Raw genomic sequence first — 17,138 nt, 5'->3', positions numbered from 1 at the left:
TTTTTCGGGGATTTAAAGTTCCAGGGCGTCTTACTCTGTGGAACATCCCACCAGGAGGTTCTCTCGAAAGTAGCCTCTTAGCGCCCACAACTTCCCAAGTCCGGCCGCCCACAATGGGAAAGAGGTCCTCTCGTCTGGGAAATTCCTTGTAATTCTCCGAGGATATTTCGCGCAGTCCGCCGACAGTTCCTTCAAGTTGGGGGATCCGGGTTTGCGGGGTGTTTCGTCCTCGGAGCTTTTCAGGGATTTCGCGAAAAGGGCTCCTCGGGTTCGCGGAATGTCGGTGTCTCTGCCGGCAGTCAGTGGATCATCGATGAGATCAGCTGATCAGCTGACTTTGACAGATGCGCCTGGGATGGAAAGCTGCTCCGGACTTGACGCGACTGCGCCCCAAGTTCGATTCCCGGCTTGATTTGTTGCGAGAACTCGCCCCTACTCGATCGAAGGCTCCTTTAATTTCCGGTAACTCGAACTTCCAGGACATTTCCAGTTGAGTTTCAAAGAGGCTCGAGAAATTCCCGCGCACCCTGGATAACGTTAACCCGCGTACCCGGGTTCCAACCAGCCTCCACGTTTACGAGGACCTCGTTTCGGAGCAAGTGCCAGAAGCCAAAAATCCCCGAGTCCTAAAATCCTCCCGGAAAAGAGACATTTGCCCTCTCAGCAAAGAACGACCCTGCTGACGTTCCTCTCCTACCTACTTCAAACGTAGACATAGCCACAATGGGTCTTCCTTTCGAAAATCTGCCTGCAACCTTATCATACGAATTTTCAGCAACATCCCGAAACGTCCTCTCGTGACTATTGCAACGAGTATAACTTTCAGAAATAACCATTTTCTCCACCTACTTAAAAAATATCCGAAGCAACCAAACCTCTCTTATCATTTTTATCATTTCCCCCTGCGCGTAGATTGCACCCCTAATTAAATGCACCCGAGATCGCGACTCTGAGACAACTTTTCCAAGATCTCAGTCCCCAGAGGAGTTCAATAGGACACTAGGGGTCCTATCCGCATCCGGAAAATTCGGCGCGCAATTAGCCCTCTTCGAAGTGAGCCCTCGGCCATCCCTTGGCAGCCCTGCTGGCGCTAACCCTCGCCGAATGAATAATAAGCGCGAGAGCGGTCCGGGTACTCGGGAAGCTTCCGCGGAGGTCGACCTGGAGGCGTCGGCGCCGTCGGTCGATGCCGCCAGATGCCGCCGCGGCGCTGGTGTCGCCGGAAAATAAGCTCGCCCAAAAGCCATCCCGTCTGCAGTAGCCCGGCATCCGCCGCCGCAGCAGTTCTCGCGCGCTCGCGGTGCGCTCCGACACACTGTGGCTCCGACACCGGCGCCTGCACAGGCCCCTGCGGGCCGCATCGCCCCCCACCCCGCGGCTCGGGCCCCTACCGGCCCCATCGGCCCCCCACCCCGCGGCACCGGGCCCGGCCCCTGAGAGGCGGCCGCCAGCCACGATGACCTAGTGGAAGCGGCCGCGGAAGTGGCAAATGCGCGCCCCGGGCGCCTCGAGAAAGTGACAGCGCCGCGAGGCGGACCGATTGACAGCGTCGTGACAGCGCGAGGCGGACCACCATGACGGAAGACGGCGGGACGGTGCGGGGGCGCGGGAAGGGGCCGACCAGACCCTCTGCTTGCTCCTTATAGGGGGTACCGTCGATCCTCCTCTTTACTTTGCACCCTGCCGACTTCGCGGATTTTCCCTTCCTCGTTTTCTGCTCTACTTCTCGAGGAGGAAAACAGATACCTACCCACGAGGCTTAAAGATCTGCTTTGCGGGGCTGTAATTTGTATCCAAAAATTTTGGTTCCATGTGCAGTTCTGGGAAGGTACTCTTTGATTTAGTGCCTCGGTGACCGCCACGAGGTTTTACCCTATTTTATTATTTTTTTCGTTCTTTCAGTTAGTGAAGCTTTAATATTTATCTCGGGTGTTCTTTAAAGTGTGGTTTAAGATATTCTTTGGTTTGGTGCTTTTGGTGATTTTACCGTGAGGTTTCGCCATATTTTTCGCTCTTTTCACGTAGTTATGTAATCCCTGGCTGGGAGCTTTGGTCGGGGCACTTTTTTTGTTATATCGCGGTTTGAACGAGGGCTCGCGAGAATCCCGAAAACGCCACCCGGTCGAATGCGTGTCACAAGGGTGGGTGTGCATCCGTGCAACTGCAGTCTGCAAAGCGGGTGAGGTCGGTAATGCGGAAGTGCCCGCGTCGAAATGAGTTTGTATTGATATTTTTAAATGTCGCGGCTTAGCCAGCTGATGCATTTATTTACACGACCTGCACTGCGCTATTTGTAGATTTACTCCGGCCAGGATGCGTCAGCATGCAGCTGGATGCATCGATTGCACCGGTCGGCACATTAATTTGCTTCTTTGTTTAATTAACGGGGCCCTCGTTAAATATCCCCAGTTCTCGTGGACTAGGAATTTCTGGTAACGACTCCGCTCTAGTAAATTGACTACTAATTTCTCGGCAATTTCTTTCTTAAAATCTGAGGAAGGAAAACTCCAAGAACGCGGAAGGAGTCCCTAAGAATCATCAGCGAGGCCGAGGAGGGCCGTAAAAGTTTATCGCGGATCTTTTTCTTTATTTTATATCGCTACCGATATCAATTTAGGCACCGCAGAGCAATGGCGACAGTTGCAAGGGGAAACGAGAGGGAATAAAGGGAATAAAAGGGGAGGCCCATCGGTGGGGACGGGGAGAAATTTAATCACGGCTCGTGATATTCTTGTTATGCTCGTAAAAAAGCACCCGACGTTAAGTACCTCGAGAACGCACTAGTGCAACACCTCCTGGAAGGTGTGCAAATAATGTTGTATTTAAAAGCCCGCCTTCCTGGCAGAGCTCGTAAACACGAATTTCTGTAACTCCGGGATTAATTGCGCGGTCGGTGTAATTGTACTTTACCCCGCACGTAGGGCAAAGGTAACCCTTTGATTTTACATTTTCCAGGCGACTCAAATTGCGAATTAATACCGGAGTAGCGAATACGTGAATGAAAAGATATGAAATTCGGGATTAATTCCCCAGGGAACTGCTTAATGAAGGTAACTCGATAACGAGCAGTGAAACGTGATCGTTAAGTTCCGTGGAGAAAAATTCGGCACTTTTAATGACACGGGCAGGGACGCGAAATCAAATCAACAGCGGCGGCATTCAATTGTTTTAACGCCCGTCTGGACACGCTCAATATTGATTTTTGTTTTATAGCCAGGCAAGCTCCAAAATTCCCGCGGCTAATAACGTTATCGCGATTATGAAGCCCTCCACGAGGAATAAATCTCGGCAAAAGTCCCATCGGCGATGCATTAAACATTCCGGAAATATTATCATACAGTAGTCGCGAGCTGAATTCCCGGCAAAAGTGCACGGTTTTAATTTTTTTTTTCACGGGATATTTGAGGTTTACAAGGTGAATTTTTCCCGGAAATCCGGGAAATTAGCGAACCCCCGTCGTTTTTCGCGAATTGTCTTGCTTTACCCTACTCCAACCCCAGCGCGGTAATGCGCGAAACACGTGAAAACTTTTTCCAAGTACCGGGGGAAACGCCAGCGATATTACTCTACTTATACACGTGAACTGCAGTCTCGTTCTGCCGGGACCGAACAAAACGAGCTCGGCCTCGATATGCAGCCCCACATTACCGAAAACGCGGAAAAACAATCCTAAACCTTCGTTAAACACCGCCATTGTCTCTTTAGCTGGCCGAACGCGTTTAATTCGTTTCCCTCATTACCAGGTGCCGAACAATAACGTAAAAAGTACAATGCAAAATAAATTAAAATGGTACTCCCGAAATTTGTGTAAAAATTTCATTTCTAAGCGTAACGTAAATTCGGTGGGATCGTAAAAATCTTCTAATCGGCGAAATCTATCCCCCGGGGCTGGTAAATTCGGAAATTCAATTTTTTAACCGACACGCATACTTGGGGGAAAAATCGACAAAGTGCATCCCTCTTGGTGCAGGTGCAGGGGGTTTCGCGATAATCGCCCGATCGAACCTCGCCGATGGCTTTCGTGGTGCCAGGTCTCTGGGGAGGGGTCCCGGGGGATGAAATCGGGGTAACGGGGAAATTATGTACGGGGGTGCGGGAATTCGTTAACGAGGATTCGTTAAGTCACGACCCGTGGAAACGAAGTCGCTGAAAGGGCGCGGGCGCAAAGCCCATCGGAAGTTCGGCTTAGGGGTAATAAGACCGTAAAATGAAGGGGATTACGGGGGATTGGTTGTCATTTTAATTAGGACCGAGAAGTGACATGCGAGGCGTCGAGTTAAGGGTGGAGGGATAAGTTCCTGCGGCGTAGGGGTTCGCTAATTTTCAGGGGAATCTCGAGGAAATTCAGGCCGATCGCGACGATTTTTCGGGATTACATGTCAGAGGTCGAGGTCTTGCACCGTCGCCATTTGCTAAGCACCCCTTGGCTCGCTGAAGAGTAAATCATTCCCAATGTCAATTTGCGCACCGTCAAAATTCACGGCGCTAATCACCGCCGCGAAACGACGCGCTCCCCAGGAGTTGGTACTTATACATCGATACCGCACTTCTGCACCCGCGTAGATGGCTTTTCAACATCCCGGCCTTACCGTAAACTCATTGATCAGTGCCGGTGCATTACATTCGTCTCGACTTCCGCGCAATCACGGAATGTCGATTCGAGGCGTTAATCAACGCGTCCATCAAACCGGGTTTCCGCTCGCGATACCGTTCCCTATGTTCCACGAGGGTACGCGTCGTCTCGTCACGGAGATTAATGCCGTCAATCCCGTAGAACCAGCCACCGAATGAAATCACCCTCTGATTGACTGACAGCGATGTTTCCTTATCGGGGGGGTCCGAAAACATCGAAATTTCCCGGTTTGCGGTGCTCTCTTCGATGCTACGATCCGTAGAGCACCAAAAATCGGGACGACTCCTCGATAAGGAAGCATCGCGTGGTCCATTTGACCTCTTCTGCTGGGATTATGGCCTTCTTTTTTCTAAGTATGGAGGTCGAATAAGCAGACTCCCTGTAAGCGCTGAATCCCCAGATTGGTCGCCTCCTCGAGGTGCGGCTCGACGAGCAGTGGTGGGGCCGATAAGAAGAATCGCCATCGCGACAAGCACTGCCGGGATTGGCCGAGATGGCGAACGACAAGGAGGAGACCTTCCTGCAGAAGCTGCTCTTCTACACGACCGCGTTCTTCATCCTCCTCGGCACCTTCAGCCTCTTCGCCTTCCTCTTCTTGGTACCCTTCGTCATCGATCCCGCCTTCACCACCATCTTCATGGAGTTCGACACGAGGCCGGCCGAGTGCGTCACCATCGACGTCGAATCCAGGAGAGGTGAACGTCCGGTGCATTTCTCCCGTTGCATAAATGTTCCCCTCCTCTCGTTTCGTTTCGCTCTTCTCCTCGGGACACCCTCGGAAGCGCGCCTTGCCTTCCTCGAATTTCCCTCCACCGTTTCGGGCCGCTCGAAATACTCGCCATTTTTTTTACGCGCTCTGGGACCATTTCAGAGCCCGTAAAAAATTCCTCCCGAGTTATTGTTAGCAAATTTTCCCTCAAATTTTTATTCTAACGGCGAGGGGCGCTTCCAGGACCTATCCCTCTTTTGGGTCTGTGTCGAGTCGAGCGTTGTCGGATGTTTTTCTCGTTCTTTTTGGGTAGTTCCTATGTGTGTCTACATATCTATTTCCCGATGTGTCGCTTGACTTTTGGTGTCTCCCTCTGCCTCCCCCCTTCCCCCTTCTCCAGATGAGACGTTATAAAATTTTCTCAAAGATACCTCGGAAAAACGAGGATCTTTCCTCGTCGCAATCGATCTGCTCTTCCCGGAAGAGCGAGCCGAACATTTCGGCTGCACGTCAGGAGGCGTGCTCGAGAACCTTTCTCGTTAGAACCTTCGGGGAAATCGCGTACTTTCTCTATACTTCGCTTAATGATGTACGCGCCTCCTCTGGTCTCTCCCCCGCAGCAATTACCGATGCGGATGAAAGGCCGCGCGCCTTCGGACGCATTCATCAGCTCCTGGGAATTGGCTTTCAGAAGTCGTGGAGGCGCCCTGTTCATTTCTGGATTTATCAGCCGTCAAAGGTGGTTATTTCTCCTCCCCCTCGCATGACCCTCCTGGTTCGTCCTAGATGGTAATTATTATTTTTCTTTTTTTCCAACTGCCCGGAGCGTTTATGTTAATAACGGCTCGGTCGTTGCGGAATCATCGATCTTGCTCTCTGAGAGACATCTCGGCCGAGGAGAAGATCCTTTTCGGGGATTTCATTCCCCGCGCAAATTCCATTTCGGATTTAACCCTGTACCAGGGTCGTGTACCTTTGTGCTCAAAGGAGCTTGCATGCTTAAAGACTCTTCAGCGGGAAAGAAAGCTGGATGTTCCCGTCCGTTCTCTTCTGTCGACCTACCTCCGCGACATTGTCGCATCTTCAACCCTTGCCTCGCAAAACGGCCCCCCGTGGATGCATGCAACGAGGGTGCATTGTAAATTCTCCGAAAGAATTACCCGTTTCATGGGAGAAGGAGCATGAATTAGTTGGTTTCCCGGATACTGTTTAAATTTGAGAAAATATCTCGCCCCTGGCCGGGCTAAATCTCGCCTTTCAAGTTCTGCTCTTGCAGCCGCGTTTCCAGGTCGAATGGGCCGTTTAAGTGGCCGACAGAAATCCTCCCCTAATTTCACTCACCCCGGGAAAAAGTATTTTAATTACGCCACGGAGGCTTCGGGGAGTAGTCTCTCGAGTTTATTTTAAATCGAGGCCGGTCTCTCGTGGCTTGACAAATTTTATCCCGTCCGCGCCCATTCGCGATATGCCGACGCAATATGTCGCGGCGTTCGATGCGTTGTTTAAGCTAATTTCGGGAATAATGCCCTAATTCGAGTCAGGCCCTTGTTCTATCCCCGTCCTGAATTATGCACCGTTCGGCCGGGAAGTGGCGGACAAGGCACTCTGGTCAATATTTCTAGTACGCTAGAAGGTGAAATTAATTATTCAGAGGTGAACCTCTGAACCACCCCCTGAGGGAGCACCCTTGGAGAAGAGGAGCGTCTTCCAGGATTACCTCCGCCAAAAATTCCGGCCCGTCTCCGAAATCATTCCCGCCGATTTCCCGGCTCTCGGGGAAGCTGCGGATTTTCTCGGGCCATCCCCGCGTTATTGTCTGCACGTTGTTTATATACCTCCCGCGCTATTCGTCTCGCCACGAGACAAAAAGAGGACACCCCGGCAGGTACGCTCTTCCCTCCCCCGTGAAATATTCAGATCGTGTGTCACGAACGTCGAGGCCGTCGTGCCCACGGGTTCGATTCACGACCCTCGATTTCGCCTCTTTTTATTTCTCAGCCACCGTTGATTTCTCCCACGCCCTCGGCGAGTCAGCCTTCCTTCCGTTTACCACGGAAGTGGGGGGTGTAAGTACTTTTTTCGTTATTGGTTTCCGCCGATGCACGGTCGAGCGAGGAGAGACTCGATTTACGTTTGGCACGGCCGCTGGGCCGATCTGCCAAAACGAAGGAAAAACTAATGGCGGCCCAGATCCCACCTATCAATAATTGCAGCTCTGCCTCGTTCCTCGTTGTCCGCAGTGCTTCATTATCGGGGTTGTTTCTTTCTCTCGCCCCGTCGATTCCCCTTTTTTCCTTCGTCCCTCTTTCGACGCCTCCAATTTCCCGGGGAAAGTGTCTACAGTCGAAGCCAGGTTACGTGGGATTTAAAAGGGAACCAGACGCAATAACCCCTTCTTCATGGTGACATAAACTCTCCTAGTTATGCACAGCTGTCGGGTGGAGGGAAATACTGCGGCGTTCCCTATCCAGAAGCCTCCAGGAGGTGATACGGTTTACCGCGATTACCATGACATTACCCCGTGTCATCCGCTAATTTCGCCGGCGTTTTCCCTTCCACCCCCAGGGGTGAAGTCATCGGTTGGGCCGCGGAGAATCCCAAGGACTCCGGATTTGACACGACCCCAAGGTGCATCCACTCGACGCGGAGGAGGTTCCCGGCAGGCTTCCAAAATTAACATCCACTTTTGACCTAAGGAAGGGGGAAGCGGTGCCACCCGAGTCCTCGATATCTCCAAGGATTGCGCAGTGCAGCGAAGGGCCAGCTCTAGAATTGATCCGTTTCCCTTCTTGAGTGTCATCTTTACGGGTTCACCCCTCTGTCTCTCCTCTCCGTGTAGCCATCTGTTGCATGCAGCACCCCTTGGTAGCCCTCGTTGCAGATGGCAATTAGACCCTCGATATACCCGAAGGCGGTGTCTTCTGTCCCCGCTCGACGTTCCACCGTCTGGTCTCCAGTTTTTCTCCCCCGTGTCTTCTATGTGCACCCCCTTGCACGTGCACCCTTAATCGTCCCCATTGGTCTACTTTGTCAGTCATTGTGTCGCATCCACGTGAAAATCCCGAATTCGAAATCCCCGCTGACGACGAGCCGTCGTTGCGATCCAGGTACGAGCAACTGCTCCTGGGCCTCCTGTAAGGAGGGTTGCACGAAGGAGCTGTACGATTGCACGCAAATCCGCGTTAACTACAAACTCCCGGTGAACACCTCGGAGTCGGAAGAGTTCGGTCCCGACGAGGGCAGGGCGGCAGGAGGTGTCGAGGGCGACGAGGACGCGAAACCGCGTTACGAGCGCGCCCTCAGGGAGTACGACTACGTGGAGGACATCAACGACTTCGAGGATGAGGACGAGGAGGATGGCGACCTGCCGAGGCCTTTCCCTACAGGTATTCCAGGTGTCGTTTCTAGCCCTGGAACCCGGGCCCTGGCGAACGCTCATCCTCCTCCACGACTGATCCCCAGGTCTCATGGGCAACGACTCCGAGTGGTACTTCACCGGCGCCAGGCTGTTCCCCAACGTAAAAGGCTGTGGATACCCTCCAATACTGAATTGCAGTATTTTCTACCGGCAGTACGCCAACGTAGGGCAAAACTTTAGCTGTTACTACTCGAAAGTGGATCCCGGGATAGTCATCAGCGAGCTGGACATGTGGCAGGTCTCTGAGCGACCCGGGACTCCCCCCAAGCTTTGGAATTCCTGGCTGATGATCGTGTCTCTTTTCCTAATACGGTATTACCTGGCTAACAGATGTTCAATTACAAAGACAACCCTCAATTCACTACGACCGATTAAATGGCAATGTGTTTCTTGATGCTGCATTAAATCGGGCGGAATTTCTAGGACGCATCCTTCATCGCGGTTTTTCTTCGGGCGTCCCGTAATTAGCATCGCATCCGAATTAATTCGCGAACTCAATTCACCCTCAATTCACTATGGCCGATTAAATGGCAATGTGTTTCTCGATGCTGCATTAAATCGGGCGGAATTTCTAGGACGCATCCTTCACCGCGATTTTTCTTCGGGCGTCCCGTAATTTGCATCGCATCCGAATCAATTCGCGAACTCAATTCACCCTCAATTCACTACGGCCGATTAAATGGCAACGTGTTTCTTGTTGCTGTATTAAATCGGGCGGAATTTCTTGGAGGTATCCTTCACCGCGATTTTTCTTCGGGCGTCCCGTAATTTGCATCGCATCCGAATCAATTCGCGAACTCAATTCACCCTCAATTCACTACGACCGATTAAATGGCAACGTGTTTCTTGATGCTGCATTAAATCGGGCGGAATTTCTTGGATGCATCCTTCACCGCGGTTTTTCTTCGGGCGTCCCGTAATTTGCATCTCATCCGAATCAATTCGCGAACTCGACCTCGACCATTCGGGACACTCGTTCGCAATTCCGCAACGTTCGGAACGAACCCCTGCTCGAATCTTGTCTTTCCGATAGCCCCTCGAGATCGCTTTTGCTAGTGCAATTAACGGCCTCCCCGAGTTGGTGACGAGCAAGTACGGGCCCTTCAAGCGCGAACGATTCGCGGATAAAGGGCGCGAAGTTTCGCCTCGACGGCGGAGCCCTCGAGTGGGCAGACAATGCGCTTCGACGTGAATGGGACGTCACGGCGTAACGGATGTCGCCGTCGACGATAAACGGGAATTGCGCCTCCTCGAAATTGAATTTCCCCCGTCAGCCCCGCTAAGACCTGTCCCGGAATTCCCGAGGCCTAGGGATTAAAGTTGCCTCGTTGCGTTGATTATTTCCGGGGAAGACGTTATGCAGATTTGGGCATTCGCGAATTTCCGGATCCCCAAGTACACAATTTCAGGACATCTCGAGAGATCTCAAGGATTTATGTACCTGTGTACTTGAGACATTCATGAGCTTACCTGGGAGCTCGAGAACGCGTGGGTGCATTTATGAAAATTCGAGTATACGTATACCCGGGATTTCTCAAAGTGCATGGGTCCACCAGGGAGTTTAAAAATTCCTGGGTGTACTTGAGAATTTTTAATTTAACAATACACAGGCACACTTGCCAATTGAAATACCTGTAAACCTGTAAATTCTTCTCGTGGGAATACATGTAAAAAAAAAAAAAAGAATTGGAACACGCATCAACCCTTGAATTTGGGAACTCCTAGATTGACCCGTAAATTCGACTCTTGCACCTGGGAATTTGAGAACTCATGGGTAAAGTAAAAATTCAAGGATTTGCATGCCTGAAAGTTTGAGAAGTCTTAAGTACCAATCTAGAAATTCGGGGCTCGCGTACCTGGGAATTCGAGGACGGAATCGCGAACGCGAGACACGGCGACGTGGTCGTGAAAAGGCGACCCTCCTCGGGGATGCTCTGCCGAAATAGAATTCCCGTCACGTCAAGTTCCCGAGGCCCGTCCGGGATGTTCGATAACGCGCGGGTGACAAGCCTTTACGTCATTAACGCGAGAGTCTCGCGATATCGATCCCCTCGAGGGAGGGCGGAGGAGACTCCACCTCGAAACTTTCGGTCCCCCGAAGGATGGCCACACATCGGGAGGGAGGTCGGGAAATTCGCTCGCAATTAACGAGACCACGGTCCGTAGAATTTGCCTCCGCCCCGGCGGTAAATTCCCGGCATAAATGTACCCAACTAACAGAAATTAGGTCCGGGACAAAAGTTCGGACCTCCAGAGGGTGCAGCACCGAAAGCGGGCGATCCGTTTAAGGGGCGCTATCGAGTAACGAGGGAACGCAGACTGTCATTACGGATAAAGTATTCTGGGTCAATGCACCACTCGCGCGACCTACGGTACCGATACCTTTCCTGTAATAAGGTACAATGTCGCGTGCCAACCTGCCGTGCAGCAGCGTTTCCACCCGAGTCGTACGCAGAATTACAGAGCTAATTACCCCCGGTATCAGATTTCTCCCAGTACTCGTTTTACCGAATATTCATTAAATACATTACTCGAGCCTACCTCTGCGGGGAGCGAGACCCTAAGTACCAAGCTGCCATTAGACGAGTACCTATCCTTGGAGATCGGAATTAAAATCCCATAAAGTAAGTCACCCCTGGGATTATCCGCCCCCTCTTAAAGGGTGCGCGGGGGGCGGATTTCGGAAACGAGAGCAGAAACGAATTCCAAAGCTCGGGGGCGAGGGGCGGACGCCCCCCCAGGCTAAGACCGCCAAGAAAAGCCAGCTTACGAGAGAATTACGGTGGCATTCCTAGGTGTACATGAACCTCGTCTACGCGATGGCCATTCCGATACCGTCTTTCATAATCTCGGTGATATATCTCACCATCGCCTACTTCAAGATTTACAACGAAGAGGGCGAGGCGCTCGTCGACGGCAAGGAGGAGGACGAGGACGAGAAGGGGGAGGGCAGCAACGCGACCCCACTTCCGCCGACAAGTGGCGCCATCACCCCCGGAAGTGAGGCTTTCCGGGAAGATCTGGCGAGTTTCGGGCACCAGCTCAAAGTCGCGATGGCCGACGACGTCAGCAGGGAGAGCCTCGACGGGATCCCCAATTCGCTCTCCGTCCAGGGGTAAGCTGTCAAACACCTGCCAAAAGCCCCCTGGGTCTATTGGACGTATTTCCGGAAAATGTCACATTAAGCTTATTCCCCCCAACCGACACCCTGATATTGCATGTTTAATATCGAGGGTAGCACGCGGTACCCGAAAAGGACATCTTGGGAATTCCAAAGTGCAGTTTTCTACATCGATAATCAATATTTATATTAATGGACCGAGGTTGTTAACAACGTCCAGTGGTGGGGAAATGTTTCCTAGGGCTGGGGAAATTATTTTCGAACCGAGGGAAAATCTCAAGCTCTGCCTAAACCGTGCGAAGCACTTCTTCAACATTGAAACGCACCTTGGAAAGTTTCGGAGGGGCTTCTGGTTAATCTTGCGAAAAAGCGGTTTTTAAGGAACGAATATTGACCGCTTGGTGGTTGATCCGATTATCTATAATCGGCTGAAGCCTTTGACATAGCCGAGAACCTCTGCAAGCGTAACTCGGGAATCGGGGGGCAACAAATTGCATCTATGGAAAGATCCGCAAAAATGAGAAATTTCTTCCATAAATGCTCTCGCTCCGTTCCTTCGATTTCATTTCAATTGTTACTTCTCTGTACGCGGTCGCGTTGATTATACTTGATATCAATCCTTGCATGAAGGAGGTGACGGATAATTTTCCGAGCCGCGGGGCGCACGTCGAAAGTGTGTGCGAAATAAACGTAGGATAAAGAGAAAAAGAGAGAGAGAGAGAGTAGATAAAGTCTTCCGAAGCCGCAAGGTCGAGCACAACGTGTTGAAGAAAATTTTCACCGTCCATTGGTTATAAATATCGCTAGCAGCTAACGCCACGTTGACATTTATGGGGCTTAACCTTCCATCGCGGGTATAAGAATGATTACACGGTTCGATTTACTGCGACTATGGATTTCTTCTTCTTGGCATGATTTTCTTTTTTTTCCCAACCCCTCGTGAAGACGCAAAGGGGGGAAGGATCGATACCTTCGATTTATCTCGCACGCACGTCGATTACCCTGCAGGATTGCGTACCACGTCGTGCACGTCACGTCGGTTTGTAATCACTGGCTCCCCGTTCAATTTATTGATTAATCAAACCTCCCCGTAAAATATACATCAACCCATAGGGCTTCGAAGCATCGAATACCTATATTCAAATCTTAAACCCAATATCCGTCAAAACGCTCGACTCGAAATCCAGCGCCAAACAAGATTTATTAATACATAAGCGTCACGTGGGGCATGAACGCGGCGGCATTAAAAATAAAACACTTTGGCAAGTACGGGAACAAAATGGCGGTACGTAACGTGAGGCCTTAACGCAATCGATATAACTGGTGCATTACGGTTATATAATTATTTCCAGGAAGAAATGGTTACACGAGGACACGGTCTGCCCTGTACACCCTCAACAACGAGAGATTCAAACCGGCCGAACCTTTTGTTGCCATTTATTCGATTCCATTTCCCGTACCCGGTCAAAGCCCTTTAAGGCGACACAAAATTAGCGTAAATGAGGTCTCGCTTCAAGCCTTACAACGCGAAAATAAAGGCCATAAGCAAGTTCCTGACCCCCATAAAATCTCAATTTTTTTACAAATTTCCTCATACACATTTTAAACATTTTTTTAATAAAAACTGAAATTTCACCGGTGTCAGGACCTTTCTTATAGCCTCCATATTCACCTTGAAAAATTGTAAGCGATTCGGTACACCCAGTTGGGAGAAAAGCGTCACGAAAGAATAATCGGATGCGAGGTTTCGCATCCCCTTAAACAGTCACGTGGCCGCGTCCATTTAAACGGCCACGTGGTCGCGTCCATTTAAACGGCCACGTGGTCGCGCCCTAAGGGCCATCGGTTCTACAAGAAATCTGACTTCTCGTTTATGCTGGACATCGCGTCGGGTAACAACGTCTATGGCGTGTTAAATGTAGCCATAAAGTGGGCGGCATGTCGGTGCCGGAAGAGGCCGTTAATCCGTCTCTAAAGTTGCGCGATGATCACCCATTCAGGGAATCGTTCGGCAGGGCCGAGGAGCAGGTTGCTCGGCCGAGATACGTGCAACAAATACAAGAATAAGCCCTGGTGGCACGAAGGCCTAGTTTCCCGTGTGCGACCTGGTCGCGGCCTAATTCTTCGTATACATTGCGCAGTGTTTGAAGAATAAGCTAAGTGCTTCTCCAATGTAGATGAGCTCCGGCTGCACGGCTCCCCGGGCAGAAACAAAACCAGCCAGGACGAACGGTCCCTGACGCGGTTGCGGGCCGCTAAACGAGTTTTAAACTCGGCCCGAGTTATTTTATCTGATGGCCCCATGGCTCCTTTGCCCTTGTGCCAAATTAAAACTGCAAATAACGCGATCCAAAGTCGGGGGGGAACTGCTGCAAGGTGCTCGCCCCTTTCTCACGAAGCTCGGAGCGATCGCCTCGCCGAGTGGGCTTAGTTTCCTGTAAAACAAAGAGAGAATGACGTTGAAATTTCCCTATCGACGTATCTGAGATTATTGAAACATGGTCATGACGGCGTATTTGGGGGATTTATGGGGAATCGATGGTTCCCGGACGTACAGTGGCAGAGCGTGGGAAGACACGCTTTGGGCGTGAGACGTTTAGAATGGGACCTATCTATCGATTATTTACCGAGTATGCGGATAATAGTGGACATGCCGAATTATTGGAACGCGGTCTTCCGGGGATATTTCAAGAACTTCGACGTCTCAGGGTCGATACCTAGTCCGCGGCGGTGGCTTGACCGAGAAAATGGTGACTCTGGCTCTTATCCACGATGCGCTCGTATGCACCGCATTCCGGGTGCATGGAGTCCATTCAAGGTGCACTTTCCTCTATGCACCGAGACCCGGTGCGGGAACGTCGCGGTCTCGAATGCAATACGCTCGCATCTTTTAATGCACTCGGAAATAGCAGAAGAGGGATTTGCCCCGATGCACCGGGGTGCAAACCCCGTTAAAAAGGGAACAATACCCGGTGCAGCCGTTGCATTCTAAGTGAAACTACGTAATCCCACGCGAATCAATACCGGCGCGCCTATAAACACGTTTTTGCAAGGCCAGAAGTGCACCGACTGCATCTCGGCGATCCTGCAGTCCCTGGGCTACCCGTTGCGGATATGCATCGCGTTCCCTAATCGGAAAATGGAGAAAGAAGTCTGGCCAATTACCGATAACGAGCCCTCTCGCGTCGACCCAAATGTCGCCGGGGAACGTAAATATCCTCCTCTTTATCCGCTTCTTCCCTCCTTGGATATAATGGCCATATCTCTTATCAACCTTATCAGCGGATCCGAAAAGGAGGCCGCCGCTGGAAAACGAGTCGCCAGACGTTACGAGTCATTCCCGTGCTAATTGATTCCATTTACGTTAAGTGGACCCCGCGGTATCTGCTCCGCTTTTCCATTGACATTGCGGTTCCTCCTTAGACCATTTTTCTTTTTTTATTATCCTAGGTCCCTTGCAAGACGCTCGCCGCGCCAAGAGGCTGTCCACCATTGGACGTCCATCCAACTCGCGCACTCGTGTCTCCCCAGGGTACATGGGCGTCATATATACCGCCACGCATGTACATCTCAATGGGTTTTATGTGCGGTAAATGCGGTCGTAGAGCTAGGTTTACATCCCAATCCAAGGCAGACTGCAAGTCGCCATTGTACAGTCGGTCGCATGCTCGACGATGCAGTCACGAAGTGGCCGGTCGATCGAATGCGTTAGTTTCTGCCGCGGTTCTGGAAACATTTCCCGTTTTACACATCAGGTATTCATTATTTACAAGAATACAGAGTGCAGTACATGGCATGGAACTAGAATACACCTGTAAGCCAGGGATGAGCTTGCTCGGAATGTCTGCGCGTCCGACTTCTCGCGGCCGGTGCATTCAAAGGTGCATTGGGTGCACTCGCGCGTTTCAATGGGCTTCGCATACGAGAAAGGCGGCCGTGGTTAAGTTTCCACATGGATCGGTACAGACTGCTGGTCGCCATTTCTCCGGTCAAGTGACGCAGGTTCCGCCTCGCATTCGACGTGTCGAAAAACTTGCATCGCCGACCTGGCTACTACACCGATGACCGCTTAACCCAGCTCCACCTGGAAAAAATTGATTTCTTACTGGCCATCGATGGAGAAATTCGACTACTATAAATGTCAATGTACATTGCTAAGATTCAATGGTCGAGGTAACCCAGATTCGGGTACCGGAGTACCACCAAGGCCTCGTTATCGCCGCAGCCCGATAAGCGACTATTCCCCGGTTTTTCCGGAGGATCGCCGAATCCGCATTTCGAGGAGCAATAATCGGCCCCGACCTCCCGAAACTATGCAAACTATCGCAATTACGGGACAAGAGGGGACCGGAAGTGGGATCGTCCGGCCGCGAAATTACGTTCCCAGCCCCTCGTCCCTCTCTTCCCCCTTCTGGGGCAATTTTTGCGGCTATCTTGATGCGGCCTGGCAGCCCCTTCCGAAGAAGTCGCCACTCGTTGAAATTACCCCGTCGGACTTGGCTGGACAGCTCTTGGTACCGTTGAAAATACGGCAGGAAAGTGGCGCAAACACTGGGAAACAATACCCCTAAAATAGACGGCAGACCCCAAAAGTGGTATACCCTACGGAAAGAAAGAACAACGTTACAATAAGCCGGAGACTTGCAAACTATAGTTGTACATATCCATTTTAGGGACTGACCTTATATTACTCGGATAATGTAACCGAGAATATAACCGTCGATTAAATTCTCTGAGAATTTCTGAGAATGGGAATTTTTTGTTTTTTTAAATAACTTTCGTCATTTTCAATCATTTTAAAGGCGACTCGCCGATGGTGGTGCCACCTAACAGGCGACAGACGTACTCTGAGAGTGCCTGATAATGGCTTACCCACTAATAATCATCGATCACTTCAATAATTTCTAATGACATCGAGACATTAAACGACGCTAATTTTGATCGATCTAGAAATCCGTTTCGCATAGTCTCCGACTATTAATTTCAATATAAACATTTAAAGTTCTCTTAATACCTCATGGGACATTTAAATAACCGCAAGACTCTCGATTATCTTGCTCGAGCTAAAATCTTAAAAAATTTAAAAACCCTGCCTGCGTCGCACTTCGTGCAATGACGTTTAATTCTAGTTTTTCTCAGGTAAGCACGCCGGTCCTGCAGGGACCTGGTTTATCGGCACGCGTGTACTCCATCGAAATTCTCACACGTGGATGGGGTGGCTTAGGGGGTGCAAGAGGTACCGCGTACACGGGTGCAC

General features: G+C 50.9%; 2 protein-coding genes across 2 annotated transcripts in view; both read left to right on the top strand.

The window, feature by feature from the left end:
* Positions 1 to 17,138, top strand: part of LOC105699769 (UPF0769 protein C21orf59 homolog) — a 57,684-nt gene that overhangs the window by 35,024 nt on the left and 5,522 nt on the right. The window lies entirely within an intron of this gene.
* On the top strand, positions 1,558 to 11,879 carry LOC111674352 (protein tipE). Its single transcript, XM_023434415.1, has 5 exons — positions 1,558 to 1,649; positions 5,034 to 5,328; positions 8,450 to 8,728; positions 8,805 to 8,998; positions 11,556 to 11,879. The coding sequence occupies exons 2-5, from the start codon at positions 5,127 to 5,129 to the stop codon at positions 11,877 to 11,879; spliced, it is 999 nt and encodes a 332-aa protein (XP_023290183.1). The 5' UTR covers positions 1,558 to 1,649; positions 5,034 to 5,126.

The sequence above is a fragment of the Orussus abietinus genome, unplaced genomic scaffold, assembly GCF_000612105.2.
Source record: "Orussus abietinus isolate OABI.00-Male unplaced genomic scaffold, Oabi_2.0 scaffold10, whole genome shotgun sequence".
NCBI lineage: Eukaryota > Metazoa > Arthropoda > Insecta > Hymenoptera > Orussidae > Orussus > Orussus abietinus.
The sequence above is the reverse complement of the archived record's forward strand: the minus strand, read 5'-3'. Positions and strand labels throughout refer to the sequence as shown.

Coding starts and splice junctions, on each gene's coding strand:
- LOC111674352 (XM_023434415.1), top strand. CDS start 5,127: ATGGCGAACGACAAGGAGGAGACCTTCCTGCAGAAGCTGCTCTTCTAC. Junction 5,329..8,449: donor CGACGTCGAATCCAGGAGAG/GTGAACGTCCGG, acceptor GTTGCGATCCAG/GTACGAGCAACTGCTCCTGG. Junction 8,999..11,555: donor GCGAGCTGGACATGTGGCAG/GTCTCTGAGCGA, acceptor TGGCATTCCTAG/GTGTACATGAACCTCGTCTA.